The 19496-nt window shown below is 42.9% G+C and overlaps 1 protein-coding gene across 4 annotated transcripts in view; it reads right to left on the minus strand.

Moving 5' to 3' along the window:
* Positions 1 to 5250: 5250 nt before the first annotated feature.
* GRHL2 (grainyhead like transcription factor 2) overlaps positions 5251 to 19496 on the minus strand; it is a 66477-nt gene continuing 52231 nt past the window's right edge. For 3 of the 4 annotated variants that reach the window (XM_054814984.1, XM_054814986.1, XM_054814983.1), the window contains exons 13-16: positions 18994 to 19088; positions 13317 to 13402; positions 7310 to 7374; positions 5251 to 6093 (exon numbers count right to left, since the gene is read on the minus strand). In XM_054814984.1, the coding sequence (XP_054670959.1) occupies positions 5979 to 6093; positions 7310 to 7374; positions 13317 to 13402; positions 18994 to 19088 (361 nt within the window). In that variant the 3' untranslated portion in view covers positions 5251 to 5978. The remainder of the gene's footprint in view (positions 6094 to 7309; positions 7375 to 13316; positions 13403 to 18993; positions 19089 to 19496) is intronic. The other variant, XM_054814985.1, reaches the window with a different exon arrangement.

Below are 19496 nucleotides of genomic sequence, written 5' to 3' on the forward strand. Positions count from 1 at the left end.
CATCGCCTCGGGGAGGAGGGCACCTGAGACCCTGTGGCTCATCAGCTTGTGAGCCCTGGATCTGGCCCCGTCTGGGAAAGAGCACGCTCTGGAGTCAGTCACTGTTTTCACAGCATGAATCACGCTGAGAGCTTGGGAAAGGTGCTGAAAAACACAACTTTGCTGCCCCACTGAGTCCCCTAAAGATTTGGTGAAGAGCTAGAGGAGGGGTGTTTTGCTCCCCTCTCCTAGGAGGAGGGTCAGTTTTTCTTAAAGACCTTGTGAGTCACCTTGCTCAGCCATGCCAGAAATGACCCGGCCTTGGAGCACGCTGTGGGTGCAGCCGTTCCCATCAGCCAACACGCTTCCCCTTGCTCCTCCACGGCCTCGCAGACGGAGCACTTCCAACCACTCAGATGTTAAAGCATTCGCATTTTAAGAGTCACTCAGTAAAATCACTTCCTATAAAACACAATTAAACATCTATCACAGGCAGTGCCCAGGAAACATGATTACTTTAAAGGCCCCCACGGGAGTTGGTCCTGGCTCACCCCACACAGCTGGTCCAGATAGCATCCTGGGACTGGCAAAGCCCCGAGAAACTCCCCAAAACATGCTGGACTGAGGAGCCACAGTGGCAGAGGCAGCACCTTGGGCTGTGAGCTCATCCACGGGGGCTACCAGCAAACTGCAGCCAGTCCCACAGCTGCCATCAGATATATATACACACACACACACAGAGTATTATATATATATGGCTTTTGGTTTCTGCTGTAGCTCAGGTGCTGACCGCAGACAGGCTGGTGGGGGAAAACAGGCTGCACTGGAGACCGCTGTCAGGGCAAAGAGCGTGTGGTGGGAGGGGAACACAGGTCTTTGTGGTTTCCGGTGCATCTGGGAAGATCTCTTCTGCTCTTGGCGAGTCGGTCATACTCACCACGCTACGGAGTGCTCAGTGCCTAGCTCCCCTGCTGTATCACAAACAAAACAGCTGACAAATACTTTTCAAAATTATTAGAAAATGCCATACAGGGAAAGCCTTTTTTTAAAACCTTTGGTGGCCGTGAAAAGGCTCTTAGAGCTGGATACTACTGGATGAATTTTGCTTGGATGGGGATGGTGTGAGGAGCAGAAAAGGCCTTGGCTCTGTGCAAGCACTGCTCAGCAGTAACGAAGACATCCCTGTGTTATCAACTCTGTTTTCAGCACAATCCAAACCCTAGCCCCATAGCAGCTACTGTGAAGAAAAATTAACTCTATCCAAGCCAAAACCAGTACACCATTGAACAGGACTGGACCTGGTATTGACCCCTGGGCACACTGCTAGTCACTGGTCCCCAACTAGCCTTCATGCCGCTGACCACCAGCCACTCTATGGCCCAGCCGTTCAGTTTTCAGTTCTCCTGTCTGCTCATCCAGGCTGTACAGCAACAGCTTCTCTGCGAGGATATTACAGCAAACAGTGTCAAAGCCGGGTAGATGATATCCACTGCTCTCCCCCACACCTACCAGGCCAGGCACTGAACCCATGTTTTGGTGATTATTTTTTCCAGTCTCTGTTCTTGTTTTCTTCGTAGAATTAATTTCTATTTTCATCTTTTTGAAAAGCTTTCTGGGCTCAGAAGTAGGAACTCAATCCCCAGTATGTAGTAATACACACCACAGCAACAGAAATATTATCTCATACATAGGAATATTTATTTTTTTCCTTCTTAAAAATGTACAAAAAATAAAATAACTGTATTTACAGTTTATCAAACCCCTCTCCCAGTTGCAACACTATTAAGTTACATGAGCTATCTTCTTAATATAAAAGCACACTATTTATACATAGTTTCCTTGTTTGCCAGAAAGAGGGTTTGTCACAAACTTTGGCACAAACATTCTTGTTTGTATCTTGTCTCAATTCATAGGAAATGGAAGAGCATATAAACATTCCATAAGCTTTACATTTTAGAAGTCATAAGACACTCCTTTCCAGTTCCATATCAATCAATATAAAGCATCTCTGAGAGCTGAAGAGTTTAGTTTTTACTAATTGTTTGAATTAATTTACAACATTTAAACAATCCATAGACTGAAAGAGGAAAATATACAAGACAGACACTTGATGTCTGAATTCCATTGATTGAAAACTTCATGAGAGAGGACATGCAGGAAAAAAAAGTTCTTTTCTTTGTAGTTAACATTCAGTGGTAAAAATCCTCCAAAATGTCTTGATGGGGATATCAAAGCTTCACTGCAAGGATATGCTTTGTTTTGGGGATATCAGCACCTGACTGTGTAGAAAGAAACTAAAATTTGAGATTTGGGGGTTTCACAATACAACATCAAATGGACGGACATTGTGCTAAACCTGTAGCAGGAACCAAAATTAGAGCTTAGAAGACTATTTTCCCTTTGCACATCTCTATCACAATCTTTCAAAACACAATATCAACAGACACTGCACTCATAGGGAAAATGAGCTGAGCAGCAAGCCGCCCTTCAGGCTGCACTAGTTAAGATTCAAGACTGCCGTCTTGAAGGAAAGGAAATGAGAGTTTTGTTCCTTTAAATAAACAGCCACAGAAGTGCCACAAAGACACAAAAGGAGGCAAGGCAGATACTCCTGTCCCCTGCTGAACAGTAGCCAAGTCTTACTTCCATTTAACTCATAATATTTGGAAGATCCAGCATTAATCAATATTTTTCATTAAACAAAAGCAACATGTATATTTTAAACAATATACACGCAAGCACTTTGTACTCCTCAAGACCTTTGAATCAAGCAGGGCATGAGGCATGCCACTGCTTCAGAAGTTTGCAGTACTAGTACTGGCCCTTCCCCGTCACTTTGATAGCCTGTTTTTGACCAACAAGGTGAACCCTGAGAGCTTGTAGCTTGCCACCACCAGCATCCAAGGTTCAGTGCTCCTCCAGCAGCTGATGTTGTATCTACAACTGAAGGGGTGCAGGGTGATGTGCTCTTTGTAATGTCTTAGGTGCTTGCAATGCATCTGCATCTGGAGCAGAGAAACAAAGCTCTCAGACCTTGGCAGATAAAGGAGATCATCCTTAACTAGCTCTAGTTGTTGTTTTAAAATAATCTTAATATCAGGGTAAATCCTTCTCATCTTCCTCAACCCTGCTACCTTCATTGAGACTGTAAGAAGGAACTAAAGGCAGGAGTATCAGCTCTCTTGTATCAGGAATTCACACACCTAAGATTTATTTAGAAAAGCTTTCAGTTAATCTTTCCTTCCCTGGACAGCACGTGACCAAAAGCTCCTAAAACGGCACTGGAAAGATAGCTCCTCAAGCCCCAGTATTTCCTGGAGCATTGCCCTACTCACTGATCCTACACTGCTCCTCAGCACAGGATGCTGCAGCATCCATCTGATCCAAACTCATCTCCACCCATGAGTAAGACAAGAACATCCCATTAACCTGAGTGCTGGTGCTGCCAGGACAGCCCTGTCCTTCTCTGTGAATCCCAATTTCTCACTGTCCTCTCTCAGTGCAGCACATCCCAACCCAGGCACCACAGGCATTCCCTGTAAGTCAGAGAGCTCAGATGGCAGGGTTGTTGGGGGCAGAACCCGGGCTCAACTCCCACGTACATTTACTCCTATGCTTCACCTGCAGCTTCTGCCCAGACATCATGACTAACTGAGAGATCCCAGCTAACATCCCTAGGATCCCAAACACCATCAAACAGAGAAATACAAGAACTAACACCACTGCTCAACAGTCCTGCATGCTGGTCCCAGTTCCTAATGCCACCTGCCAAAACTGTCCTTCCTTTTCTTTAGCGTAAAAGTATCTGGGCTAAGTCAGCATAGACTTCTTATCTGAGCCTGAGCCAAATAGAAACAAACTGAACCACCATAAATCCCCTGTATTCCCAGGATGTCTGCTCCTGAGCAGGGTAGCAAGAGCATCTTTGCTGGAGTGCATATTTATAAAAAGATAATGGAATTACTACAAAACTCTGCATCAGAAGGAGAAAGAGCAAATGATAGAGGAAGAGGAAGGGAGGGAGGCAGAACAGACACTTTGCTTTGCAGACGTATGTGGATTCCGGGTATGTTAGCCCCGATGCTAACAGCCTTTCATAGGTTCTGGTCCCACAGAAACTTTGACAAGTACCTAACATTTCTATTTGAAGTACAGATTTTAATGGGATGCTATTGTTAATGAAGTTAAGAAAGCATGCAAGAGCTTGCAGGACAATTAATGAAAAAACATGACCAAATCAGACTGGTCAGCTATCCTAGCTACTTTGTTTGAATGTAAATAGCTCCACACACCTCCAAACACTACAGAATGAGCCCTGTTAGTGTTTCTTTATGTCATTAACCACCTAACAAAGAAAGATTCTGTGACTAAACAGAAAAAAATATTTCAGAAGGAACAAAAATAAACTCTAAAGGCTGCATGTAGGAAAGGGCCCACATTTCTGTCTGTCACACAAGATCCACGTACAGTGCATAAAGAAGAAAATGCTTGCAGCTTAAACTCACAGGATTGTATGCTGAGTGAGGAGCTCTCTACAACAGCCAGAAGAGCTGGAAAGGAGGGAGAGAGGTGCTGGGTTTGGATGTGCTAGGGACATTCAGGCCTTGAACCCTTTTCCTGGTATGATGTTAGCCTGCAACTTTCTCTCTTCACAGAATTCATGAGACAGGGGTGGAATTTGATGGGATAACCATGTAGTTCAACTTGGGTTCAGATGCAGCCCTTGTGAGAGACATCTCTCTCTCCCCACCTCAGGTGTGGGATGCTCAGCCTCCACTGGTAAAATTGTTCCAGTTTCAATTGAATATTTACATCAAGCCCAGGTTTATACCTCACACAACTGTCCTAGGAATCAAAACAGAATCATTCAATGGAGATACAAGAGCAAGTAGCCTTATGAGGAAGAGTTTGAAGTCCTGTTTCTTACAGTCTAGAGGAAAGCTGCGGAAAGCACCTTTCCCTCCAGAGGCTTGAGAAAAGCCCACTTTAAGAGGTTCCACTGCATCAACAGAACGGGCAGAAGTCCCTTCTGTACCTCTAGACACACCAGACAGCAGACACATGGTGCCTCTTGGATTTGGTGACAGCTGGATGGGACACTTAGGCATCTACAGCTGGGACTTGGGCACCTAAGGTGGGTTTCCTTGTGCCAGAGCACTCCAGACCCTGTAGCATGGTTTGCTCCAATATTTCAGCACAAAACTGGGTGAGCAAGGGTGGAGCATATGAGTGCAGATGCAGTTATTAGCTTCTCAGTACACACTCCTAATCCTCTAGGAAAGATTCTGTTAAACCCTAAACCCAATACATACAAAAACATAGTGGCAGTAAACATGCCCACATACAGTAGTTAAAATATATTATTGCATATTATAAACATTATATACAAGGTTAAAATGGTTTCTTTACCATTTACTTACAAGTGACATTTGTAGCTGAATGCCTTACTTACAAGTCCTCATTGCTACATGCTGAGAACTACCAGAGGTATTTGGCAAGACTATACACTAGAGAGAGATACAGATCAGTATGAGCAAGTGAACTCTGTCAGCCACTTTCCCCATCTTTAGCACTGCACCAGTATTTTAGCAATGACGGAGAGAACTACTGGTAAAGTGATTTACACCAGATTTCTGAAACTAGACCAGCAAGGTTCCTTAACATGTTTTAGAATGATCTTATCCACACTAAAGTATGGATTAAAATGCTGCATTTCACATTTGCAGTGGGTCATCTGGTTACAAATCTGGGGGCTGGTAACTGCTTGTACACTAGAGAGTGGGGAACAATAAATAAGGGACCAGGTTAACATGAGTGGCCTTGTGCTTGACAAACCCAAGTCTATATGCAGTGGGTGCACACATGCAGAATGGACAGTTATTTTCGAAGCAGTCTTGTAACAGTTTCTCTGATCAACGTCTGTCAAGTTCCCGGGGAATCTTCTGTTTTCCAAGAAGGATGAAATGCTGTGGTTCCTTACAAAAAGGCTCTGCCTGAGGCTAGATCTCTGTCAGTGTGATCTTGAAGCCTTCGACCATGCTCTCCATGTGCAGGATGAACGTGTCCTCATTGGAGTAGTGCTCAATAATGTTGTCATCCATGTTTACCAAGATACTGGTGACAAAGGCAAAAATCAATACTTTTATGTACCAGGACACTGAAAGGGAAAGCCATGCACTCTGCCGCACGTGCTCCCTTCACTACGATTCAAAACCAGACTCCAATACATGCCAGTACAGGGACAATAGCGGGAATCATCACCAAGATCTGCCCCATAGTGCCTTACAGTCTTTGGATTAGAGGCTGTTCCTTGCCAAAGTGGTTAAGGTAAGAGACATGCCAGTGCTGGGGTGTTAACCCACTTAAGCTGTCTACAAAGTGAGCTGCGCTCCAGATCCCTGGAGCTAGCTGGTGTTTCCCATGCCTGGTGTTGGCTCCCCCAGGTACACCTCCACGCTGCTCCTCAGCCAGGCCGCATGAGCTGCCGCACCTCTGTGGTGTGAGTCGCAACAGGGGGAAAGCAGTGTAATTTGTGCTTTGCACACAGATCACAGGCCTGGAGCTCAGCTTGGATGTAAGAATATCAGCAACAACTCCTAGAAATGTATATGAGTGTTTTCCTCACTCTTTACCATAGTGTGTTTCTTCCGATAAACATCGCTTGGAAACAGTGTTAGAAAGAAGCAAAACATGAGAAGTTTCACCTGTCTTCTCAAAAGCTAAAGAAATCCCCAGACAAAACAATGCCCTAAGCTAGAGTTACAGCTGAAAATAAATGATTGATTTAAAATTATATCACTACAATATTGTGGGTATTTAGAAGTAAAAAAAGTTTAAGTGGAGAGATTTAGATTTATGGCAAGGAGTAGTAGCCTAGCTATTCTAAAATCACAGCTGTGATGCTCATGTCTAAATTTACTCAGTTGAAATCCCTGCAGCAAACATTGCCTGCCTGCCTTTCAGATTCGGACAGTGCCCTATTTCTTCGTAACACCGCAGGGAAACTCCGCACTGCATTCACAGCAAAGGTTGCACCTCTCCCACGCTAGCTCTCCACAGTATTATTAAGCACATAGTCTAGAAAACAGACTTTACCCAAATACCTTTTCCAAACACAAATTCTGTTTCTTCACAGTAAGCCTATAAATACTGGTCAGACACAGACTGGAGATTCGTGTTTCCTCTTCCGCCACCCCTTGCTGTCTCCATAGACATTAAGATTTCAAGCGTATGGGCATGTCTCCTAAAAGTATTTATACTGCCCAAGCTTGGTTGGGATCTCTGAGTACTCCTAAAGGATCCTGCAACAGCTCATAGCTAGTTTACTTACCCCTTTTTGCTCTTTTTATAAAGTTTTGCAATCTTTTCAGCTGGCAGCCCATACTTCTCAGAGATCTGAAATCAAAAATAAAATAAATATAATTTAAAAAGACTAACAAGAAATATTAAATTATCACCTCTCACTTTACATAAGGCATTAAAACACTGTCTCTGCAAACTTTGACAGGATAGCTATCCAGAAAAGTCACTCACAACCATACCATGGCTTCATTTAAGGATGAATCAGGGAGGAATAATCCTAAACATCTTGATCAAAACACCACAATTGTTTCCATCCAGAAACTTGAAAACTATAGTTTTCATAGGGTGTGAGTCATCAAAACTGCTTCAGCTGCTCCTACTGCTCTGCTCAAGGAGTCAACACTCTTCCCAGTTTCAGATTTTATCAGGGAATTTCAATACGATCAGCTGCTTTTCTGATGCTTCTTATTTTGATTTTCTGGGCACAAGGAAGCAAAGGCTTCTTCCACCAAGCAGAAGGCAGATGAGTGGCAACACAACAGGAGCTGATGGATTGATGGATCAACCGAAAAAACCGTGCATATTTCTATTTGTCAATGGCATTTCAAGGTCTGTTAAGCTAACAGGACCCTCCATGGTACTACTTTTGTTTGAAAAGTATCTTCAAGGTACGTTTTATTGCGGGGGGCTACAAACATGCTACACGTAGGATTAGGAAGCTTCTGTATTATTGGGGAGGTGACTCAGTCTAGTTACTAGGGTGGCAAAATGAGAAAACTACTTGGCTCACAAAACATCATCTGCGTGTACAGATAACAAGATGAGATGCCACAGAGAAGTGTGTTAACAAGGTAAAGGACTTCTAAAATAAACCTCTTGCCAGCTACTGAAATGATAAAGCAGAAAATACAGAAAAACTTTTGAAGGAAGAACTATTTAGCTGACAAATTCCCAACACTAACAAGCACTTCACTGGGATGCTTTGGCATTGCTTTGCAGCAGTGTGTTAGCAACTTTTTTGGGCGTCCGTTCTGCAGTGAGCCTGTGGTGTGCTCGTGGAGATGGTGTCCCGGAGCCCTCTGCCTGAGCCAGGTTTCCTTTCCAAATTACGACTCTTCTTTGAGGGAACAGGTCACACAGCTCATACTTTAGAAGAGGATTGTCCCAAAAGGCAAAATAATTATGGAAAAATGACTTTTTGTCAGTGATTAATGTTCTGTGGTACTCTACTGCCAACCAAAGTAAGTTTCCTGCTCTTCCCAGGTGAAATGAAGTTGCAGCTAAATAGCTGACTATTTATCTTCTGAATTAGAGAACTGAAATGCACAATTAAAAATCCATTTAAAGACTGCCAAACATCAGTCACTGTAAAAATCCTTTCTTTGTGTTTGCATTCAGAGTTCCATTGAGAAAAAGTGATATTTTTGAGAAGTAAATTAAAGCAATTATCATTAAACAGAAAATGGAAAGAAAGCAATGGATAAACTCAGCACTAAGAACAGATTCAAACAGCCACAGGCTGAACCCCAAGCACGGCTCCTGGCCAGAGAGCCAGGATTCCCTAAGAGAGAGAATTAATTAGCCTATACTTGCCTACCTATACTTGTATAATTGTCATCTTATCAAAGATACAATTTTGTACTTAAAAAGTATAGCGTAACTCCAAGATTTTGAAGAACTGATAACGCTTCTTTTATACTGCAAACAGTTTCTTCTGACCACAGTGTATGTCTGTGACTAACAGAAAGAGGAGGATGTAAATAAGGAGTAACTGATAAGGTACACTAGATCCATCCACTCCCGAAGTTTTGCACCTAGCAGAGAACACAATATAAACTAAACTGTGGGTTGTATTTGCTACTTTGGTTTTACTCGCACCAGCATGTTTCACTGCCCTTTGGATATGGTGCTGGAGATACTGATGGTAGTCCTGGTTCCATGTTCTCACTTGCCTTAGGAGAGGCCTAATTCACCGTTTAGGCAGGACAAGCTCCTATGCTGTACAGTGACACTCTCCCTGCTGTGGGGAGTGGTCCACTTTGTACATTAAGAGAAGAGGGGTTTCACCCCACTTGTTTTATGTGTCACACAAGCATCCTCACTATTGAACTATAAACCCAATCTTTTTCACTCTGAGCTCCATGTACCCTATGCAAAAGGCTCTGTGTAGCCTATGGAAAAGCTACGTAACCACATGCACAGGGTAGAAATGCATCCTACAAAGAAGTTCCATAACATACTCAGCTTTACCTGTAGCAAGTTCAAGTCGTTGCTCCAAACAGAGCAGAACAAGGGTGATTCGAACCCAGGGTTTGCCATATCCCCGTGGGGGATGTCCTAACCCATTCCAGCTACTCTCCATCACAGAAAGGACAGGCTGCCCCACCTAGCCTTCGTGAACGCCTGACCCAGCCTACACACGTAAATCCACAGGAGGACCCATGGGCAGGATCCCCAGTAGAAGGAATCATCTACCTCTAGCCAGAAGCACTTGTGTAGGTACCCACGCCTTGCCCCTCACTCACACTCTACCCCTGTCTACCACCATCCTTCCAAGTCTCCCTTCCTTCGATGCCTCATCCTGTGCTGCCCACAGAGGGCAGCTGCCTGACCTGAGGCTGGTGGCTCCTCTGGGGTACCCAGGTGCCACACCGTGAGGGCAAATTTTGACCATGTCAGAGAAGTTGTCAGAGAAATTTTCATGTTCTCCTTTTATTCTTTTTTACCCTCTAGCTTTGCTCACCATGAATAGAACGACAGCAGATAAGCAATCTGGTGCTGAACCTTTTGTATCTCTGATTTTGTTGTACCCCTAAATTTAAGCTTTCATGTAAAGCAATAGTAAAAATGGCTCCATTTCATCAGATTGTTGAAAAAATCCTTTCTAACAAGCATCGGAGAAAAACTGCAACTTGAAACTGCAAAAAACGTCACAACTATGAGAATACATGAGAAAATTATATATCTTCCTCTCTGGGTTGTTAACTCTGAAGCCTAGTGATATTTTAAAGATCAGTACCTGAAGACACTTTTCACTGACTCCATGCAAATAAACAAGTAGGGAGAAACATTCCTGTGCCAAGGAGGTTTAATAGCAGCTAATATACAGCATTCTGCACATTCCAGCATAGAACTTCCCGAGGATATTTGGGATACCTAACACTCACACATTCCAAATGTTGCTCAAAGTGGTTTGGGACTCTGCGACACTGCTTCCTACATAAGCTATGAGAGGTAGGGCTGAGAAAGCCTTGCCTGTCACACTGCCTATGACAGGTGTAGGATTTATATAACACACAGGGATTAGTGAGCTTTGCAAAAGATTTCCAACTGACTGAATAAGCACATTTCTCAGCAACCCCTAAGGATTCAACCAATTATACTGAACAGCAAGCTGTGGAAGCAAGGCTCAAAGTGGGGGTATGGGAGAGCCTCCCCCTCACAGGCCCAGAAAACAAGTCTCCAGTGCAAATATGCTAAGTCCTGCTGCAGAACCTGAGAAAGCAGGGAGCTAGCATCTGCTAGGGCATCTCACTTCACACCCTCTTCTGAAACACGTTCGTTGCCAACTACTGCCAACTTCCATATAAAACAACAGCATTTCTCACCTGACCTCAAGCAGGCTACAATAAATTTTGAAAAGATGTCTTTATTTGGAGGACCATTTTCCTTTATCATCTCCATTGTCCATTTTTAAGTCTTCTAAGCAGAGAATTCTTTCCTTCCCTTAGGATGCCTGAAGCAGCGGGACAGCCTGAAGTAACACTCTGGGTGTCCCTTTGAGCTGCAGTCCCCTGGCATGGCAAGTTTGTCTGTAGCACATACCTGATTGCACAAGCCACCAGGAATGCTTTCTCTGCTGGAGTCAGGAAGACCGAAAGGGCAACATCTGGGCTGGTCGAGGCATGTAGGAAAACATCTTTGCCAACATATTGCTATGGAATGGTCCAGTCTGTTGCCCTACGTTTGTTGGACACATACATAGACAGGTGTCTAATAAACTTTGGTCTAAGCAAGCTCTATGGAGCTCAGCAGTTAGCTTTTAATTTTAGAAAGACTTTTGGAGGTGCCTGAATTTCCCGATTTAGATCACCTTCTGTAATTTGAATAAATATGTGATTATGCACAATGTAAGACTGAGGTACCTACTGAGATCCACAGAGTTAACCTGATTTTGCATCACTTCCTGAGATGTACTGTATCTGAGACCTCTAGATATTTGCCAGAAGAAATAAATCTGAGAAGGAATCTAATTGTTCATTTGGAATGGGGGTATACAAGAGAATAAACTAAACATAGTATCTGAGAAAACAATATCATTAGTCACGGAAAATTAGGAGAAAGTCACAGACCAGGAATAGTGATTAACAAGAAAAAAGAAGTAAAATCCAGAAACAGAAAAGGAGGGTATGATTCAGGATCATTGGTGCTGTCTTTCAGATCTAGGGCTCTATAGTATTCAGATCCTCAGTTTTTAATATTGAGTTTAGAACTGAGCATTTAGGATGTGCACAATTACAAAATTACATGATTTGCTGAAACGACTCTAGAGAGAGTATTTAAGAATATGCAGTTTGACAGCTTTTTGGCACTGATTTATCCACAATATCCTATCAAAGAGAATTAGTTTTCCAGTGAACTGGGATATTTTACAACAGATCAGATTTCTCTGGTGCCGAAAACATGCCACTGAGTCAGCAGCTGTGCTGACAGAGGTATGCAGAAACCTTTCCTGCTTCTGCACCAGCTTTGTTTTTATGTTACACAGTGGCTGGAGAATAGGCATGGAGAGGCACAGACTACCGGAGATAAAATATTCATGTTAGTCTGAAGGGTTATAGCAGGATTATAACATACTTTTAACTTCCATACAAAGACAAGACGAAATCGTGTTACAGCTTATCATGAATCAGACTGCAGCCTCTTCAAGTGAAGTCTGACTTTTATTATACATATGTGTTCTGCCTAACAACTGCGCTGCAGTCACAGCTAACAAGCAGTATTGGCAAAAGCAGTTAGGACATCCTTAGAATGCAGCTGACTTTCCTCAGAGATGCCCTGACCTGAATAGGTACTTTAAACAACTTCACCAACCCACAAATCTCTTTTTGCCTTCTGCTACTGGCCCAATATTGACCAAATAACTCAATCTTCACTGCATGTGAAGTGTCCAGTATATGTACCAAGACACTGACAGTTTTATAAGAGTATGAATAAACACACATCTAGCACTCAGCTGAGCTCTCTAGGGACACTTTCATCCATTCCCATCTTCTCTCCTCCATGTAACCAAGGCTAGAAATCAACTCAGTGTCCCACATGTCAATCCCACATTAGTCTCCCCACCGAAGCAGTGGTTGCTTCTTAACTCTTCTCTTACCAAATTTCACACATCTACTAGCCATCAGCTCATATAAACTGGATTAAACATGGAAATAGCCACTCATGATCACAGCTCATGGGTAACAAGCAAAAACTCAAGTCAAAGAAACAGCAAAGAGGAAGGCTGATAGGTAGGTCACTCTGGGAGTGAGGGCTAGAGAAGGAATTTGAGACAGGAGGTACGAATGACTAGCTGCATTGGCTCAGCAACTGCCTCTCACATGCTGGAACAGCAATTGTACAAAGCCGTATGAAATTCACATGGAAACAGTGGATCCTTGGGACTCTTCTTTAAAAGATGGCTGTAAACATACCAACGGGCATTACAGGAAAAGAATCACTAGTTCAGAAAGAAGCATTTCAGAAAGTGGAGCCTGTTCCCTGACACTGGTTAAGTACTGCCACTCCTCAAGGCTCATGTCTCCAGTAAATCAGCTCTGTGACATTATTTAATCCCAGCAACCTGCTGACAGCACTGAATTTGGAACATGCTAGCATTTCAGAGGCATGCTCCAGAAAGTCTTTATGAAATGCTTCAAATGTATTTGAGCATAACTTCATCTTTATGTTATGTTTTATCTTAATAATACATTGAAAGCCTCAAGATTTTCTTGCCTAGACAGAAAAACAACATGAGGACATCAGATACTTACCGCTTCCATTAGCCCCTTTACTGTGGGTGATTTCAGCATCAAAGCATCAAACACCTCATCTGTCTCCTTCCTCACATACAAAAGCACTGAAACAGAAAAAAAAGTCAAACTTGGAGCAGGTTCAGTCAATTGAACAGATTAAACACCTCACACTGAGTAGAAAAACAAATATTAATCCATGACAGATAACCTGAAGTGCTGAAGACGGTTTGCACTTACAAAAATGTACTTTCATATCATCAGTGATCTAAACATGGAAGACACATTGTAGTTGCTTTGAAAACACACAAATAAAATTCAGCAAATTCAATGTGAGGAACATATATCTTCAAAAATTTAAACCTCCATTTACTGAAATAAGTGAACCTAAAAAGCACTAGGGCCCTGTCCCTGGATCACAGGACAAAACACACAAGATAGGTTTTCCTAAACCTGTTGTTTCAGCTTGCACCTCTCCAGGCTTCATCCAAAAGGCTGGGAAAGGACATTCAGAAAAGGCAAGTCTGGTTTGCCTTTAACCGAGCCTTTGAAAGCAAAATCAAAAAGGAAAAGAAATAGTTCTCTCCAACGTTACCATGTGGACTGCAAATGGGCCTGGCTAGTCTGAAAATAAATACTGGAAAGAATGAGTCCAAAGTCACTTGAGACTTTACAGAGGAGACATCCAAAAGCACAGCTGCCAGGCAGGCATTTACTTGCATGCCCACCCCTGCTCAGGTACTAAAATGCCATTTGCACTCCTGAAAATCTCTGCTTCCTCCCTCCGACGTCCTGCCGGGTCTTAGTGGTTCACAGGCACAGTACCCTGCTCTCTCTAGCTCTTTTCCTCCCCTGCACCTTGTACAGGTAAAAGGAAGAAACTGCTGTTCCATGGAGAAAGCAAAGCAGACAGCTACAAAGCAAATAAACATAAACACTAGAGAAGTCCTTGAGGCGTAATCTCGCATGACTGATAAAGTAGCAGGTTAAATACAAATACACATGCACTGTTAGGCATTTTATGTCTGTGTGACAAACTACATTGGTAACTATCATTTTTTTTTTTGGTAGACAGAAAAAGATACCTTTTGAAACTGCTCATCCTTGTGGTCCAAAAGATATCTTCACCAGGTAACTCAACAGATGACTTCCAGATGAACCAACAGAGATGATGGTATTTTTGATATAGAAGCAATTGTTTGGAAGCTAATTCTCAGGGCAAGACCACAGCAGGGTAGACTCAGGCCCATTTGCAGAGAATTGTAGCTTATTCCTCCAGGTTTTGAGATGATTGAAAAAAAGATTTAAAACTTGGGCAGATCAGTCCCCTGTCTTGGTCTACAAACTAGACGTGCAGGACAACGGTGGGTTTTTGCACCTTTAATTCAGAAGTATAAGCCACAAAACTGCTACCACAGGCATGCAGAGCCACATCCTTTTCACCTACGTTTTGGTAATTCTTTGGGACCTGCCTGAGACTGTGTTTTTAAAGGACTTAGAAACTGAGATAACTTTGGGTCACAACCTAAATAACTGTCAGAATATAAAAGAACAAAAAAAATCCACATCAGTAGTTAAATTTTATTGGGTCTGATATGTTTACTTGCATGAGCAAGTACTCGCTCAAAGTGCTAATTTTACCTGTACTAACATTTTTATTAATTTAGTAATTCTTTTCTTGTGACTAGAAGGCTGTCCTGTAACTCCTGGCTTTTCAAACATCTGGACCTCTGCCAGACTTAATAATTACAAATGTTATCTGAAAGGAGCAAAAAAATCACTCAGTTCGAGGTTAAAGTTGGGGACATTATACACCAAGTGCTGAGCTTTAAATTTCTCTGTGTTATGCTGAATGAAGGATCCATGACGAGGATAATGGGGAACTTGAATCACTATTATACACACAGAGAGCCAGGATTAGTAAACATATGGGGGGGTGTTGGTTTTTTCTTTCCCCTGACAGGTGTGAAAATCCTGGCTTTGATTCAGTAGGGCACTTTTCCATAAATGACTTGTGGTGACAGTGATGCCTTAAGAAGCCCCTGTCCCATCCCTGCCCTCATGCTTTGTTACTCTGGCCCGTCTTAACGAATTTTCCTGGATGATGAACTCTCTCAAACAGCAGAAGTGAGTGAAAAAACAACCCTTTTTTCTGAGTTGTCCTTCAGACAGATTGGGTCCCTGCTTCAGCGTGCAATGCAGCCTCACAAGCCTTGGTGCTGGCATAACCGCAGAGAGCAGAGTGGCTGGCCCACAGCAGGAGGCACAGCCAGGGCAGAGGGAAAGGGGCTGGAGAGGCTCCGTTGGGATCAGCAGCATTGCCACTGGATGCCAAGCCATGACTGCAACGATGTGACACAACTCGTACCTATGCCCTCTCATCCTACTGTCACCACGTTCATGACATCTAGACGGGCTCACTTTAATAGTACAGCTTGCAATATTTATCTTCTCTTGGCAGGAGGAGTATCTTGTACCAGGCTTTTTTTTGACTGAAAGTTAAAAGATAAATTCAAATTTGTCTGACTTCTACACTACCTGGCCTCAGTTCTTAATCTTCTAGCAGCACTGAAACCCACTGTAGTCCCTAATGCTCTTTAGATGTTAAAAAGAATTGCAAAAGATGGGGGTGATAAATTAATCTTTAGTTACTGAAGAAATAACCCTGATTCATAAAATTGCAGAGTGGCAACCAGCCTTTGCTGAAGGCAAGGGAGGTATTGCACCTGGGAGATTTTTGGAAGCCAGGCCTCTGAACTGAGTATTTCAGTGTGAATGCAGAAGAATAACATTAGATACCTCTTTTAAAAAAGTGTTAACAGCTTGGCTCTCCATTGGCAAATCTGCTGAGGCAGAAGACAAGCAACAGACACATGGCAAAAATGAAACTAAGGACATGATGGGACAGCAAGAGTCGGGCCACTACGAAGGTCTGAGCTCGGGCATTACCGATGCTCTGACTGACAATGTGAGCAGCAACTATAGTCTTTGTAAAGTGGCCTCTGGATGGAGATGTCGCACATCGCAGTCAAGGGAAGTAGGGCTGGTAGCTGTGACCTGGCTTTCCTTTCCCATGTTTGGAGTTTTCACTAATTGCCCAGGCACAAATTCCCTAGGTGACCAAGTGAATGCTGTCCTCCACAGGGATGGTTCACAAAACTCTGATTGTTATGAATCCAAAATGTTTCAGAGTAGTTTAACACAACTTTCCTGAGAGACAAAAGCTAGACAAAAATATTACTTTCTCCAAGCTGAGAACTACAGGACTGGAAATCTTCCTGATCTGTACCACAGCTTCTGGATTTATAATTAATGGGAAACTCCCTATGAAATCTGAAAGGGAAAGTGATTTGAAAACTCTTACTGAGAACTCAAAACAGGAAAAGGCCACAAGCCTAGCCAAGTAACTAGCTGTGCTGCACACTTGGTACAGATTAACTTACTTCACATTTCTGTGTTGGGCACTTGTACCTCCCTTAGAGGTCAAGGAGATGAAAGAATAATTCACAAAGACATAGCTACCTGTGTGAGAATATGAACCTTGTTTTACCAATGGTTTGCAATCCCCTTCAGACCTGTTCTCTTGAAGGCTGCCCTTTAATACTCTTTGCTGCCGCTGGACAGTATTACAATTAGGTCCATCAGGCAGAGGTGAGGCCACACACTGTCACTTCAGTTCTTCAGCTGGGCTTGGACCCCTCACTGAGTGCTACTTACCTGCACTGCTCTGATAATAAGCCATCTTGAGATTACATTGCTTTTAATGCATATTTGCACATATCAGACCTGCTGTCTCTCAAACATTACACCAGTGCCCCATCTATACCTGCTCTCTAGAAGCTACTGATTCTGCTGTACCAAATAAATCTGGGAGAAAAAAAGCTTCTAGTATGGCTAAGCCTGGGAAAAAACTGCAGAATATTTTAATACCTGGTGACTCCTATGGCAAAGAGTATTGTCAAATGGGCAGATTCAGCTGAGTTGCTCTGCATCAACACAATCCCAGATGCAGGGTTCCCGATGGCAGGAAGTTCACCAGTGCAAAGGCCATGCTGGAGGAGGCTTGGCCTCCAGCCAGCATAGTCCAAGTTGCAAGAAACATTGAACAGGAAAGGGATGTGAAGAGAGCATCCTCCAGCTTCTCTGGTTCCATGCCTCTCCTGGATTTAATTATTTAACATAGTTTTGCCATCAGTTGAAAAACATTTTTTCTTCTTTCATATTTTCCCCTTGAAATGGCTGCAAGTCCTGGATGATATTAAAACAACTTACCACAGCAAAGGACAGGAATAATCAAAGCAAACCAATACCTCCTTGCAGGCAACTCTCCAGGCTTCCAGCTAGGAAACCCAGGTGAAATTGCAGGAAATGACTGGCTTTTATGTAGCCCTTGTGGCTGTCCCCTTCTGCTTGATGGAGCCCTGATAATGTGAATTTGGTCAAGGCCTTGAGTCAATCGATGCCAGACTGTGGTCAGTGCTGACCTCACGTAATTAATTGAATATTTAATTGAAAGAAGAATACATTCATATTTATTCCAGGATGATATCAGTTTCCATCCTGTAATCTTGTATGCTTCCCTTGGTTCAAGCAAGCCACCCTAGCCAACAGAGAAACTTTGCAAATGCAGGTTCATGGGAAGTTGTTTCAATAAAGCTCAAGTGAGTCTTACAAATAGTGCAACCAAGAACAACTGAGCTCACTTCTGTACCTTGTTGCTTTGTTGTCTCACAAACTGATGGGTGAACATCAAAACATTTGCAAGTTTCAGTTACATAAGTTAGTCAAACCCCTGGAGCTTCCAATCAACTTACATGACAGAACTCATGAGACTGAAGGAATAGCAAATACTCTCCAGGGTGTCTAACTGTGGGGGTGTAGGATATTATCACCTACAGCACTGCTCTGGAAGTAACTGTACACAAAGCAGATTTTGTGGACAAAACCAACATCTGCTCATCCTTACCTTCAGTGGAAAGTTTAACAGCTCTACCTAAACCATGGCTTCAGTGTTACCCAACTTAAGCTTCACTACAGTGAAGTGGAAAACAGGAGTTGTACTGGTATAGCATATGAAACACAACTGTAGTAATACAGTCAGTATATTTATTACACGACTGTAATAAACTCAGGGCAGTAAAAACAGTTAAGGGAAACAAACTCTTAAATAATTCAGTTAGGTCTACTGGAAGATGTCTGTCCATGCCTTGTATTTCTAATAGGGTAGGAAATTTCTGAGATTTTATTCAGGCTAACCTAAGTCTGCAGTCAGAAGGAGCTTGCCTGTGTAAGGTCTCTGTATTTGACCCAGTGCATCTTGCATATTTGCTTGTGATCGCAGACAGAAAAGATGAGCAAAAGTTAAAACCAGACAACTACAGATTTGCTACCAGAACATTTATGAACTATGTAGCTTGGCCAAGTATCAAGAAACTTTCTAGCTTTTCATATTTTATATACATGTGTGTCCTGATCCCTTCTTGAGATAGCACAGTCCTTTTTCTTTTCTGCTTTTAAATCATTATTAGCACTTGTTAAAATGCCTCCTTGTATACTGGTAAGTGTACATCTTCTCCCATCCACCCCACATTTGCACTAGCATCAAACCACTGACTTGGTCCGAGCCACACCTGCCCTTCCCAGCTTGAGGGTATGAGTCCCACAGCATTATTTTTAACTTCTAAGAATTGACTGTTACCTCTTTTCAGGCCTTCTTCTTTCATTTGTTTCAAAGGGGATGGACCAAACTCCTCCTCCACAGGCCGGAACATCCTTTTGACCAGGACACTGCTACTAGAAAACACACAACAGGGACCATGTCACAATAAAACTGTGCTCCCAGCAGGAGAGGAGACAACAGCAGCAGTCATGACTGACTTTGGACTCTGGCAAAAAACCCCACTAGCTACTCAAGTAGCACCAGACCAGAAACTGCAAGGATTTAGCTTTTGATGCTTATCTGAACTCTCCAGGCCTCTCAAATTGCCCACACTGACTGGCTGGGACAGGTGACAAGAAAATACGCTCCAACGTTACATACTATTTTGAAAACCCCAAAGGCCCTTAACTGTTTAAATATTGAGGGGAGGGGGGTGGGGAGGACGAGACAGCTAAGCAAGGAGCTGAACCCACATTTACACATTGATTCACCTCCTCTTTGGGGTCAAGGAGACAGCCTCAGGAAACACCAGTAATACTTCT

The sequence above is a fragment of the Grus americana genome, chromosome 2, assembly GCF_028858705.1.
Source record: "Grus americana isolate bGruAme1 chromosome 2, bGruAme1.mat, whole genome shotgun sequence".
NCBI lineage: Eukaryota > Metazoa > Chordata > Aves > Gruiformes > Gruidae > Grus > Grus americana.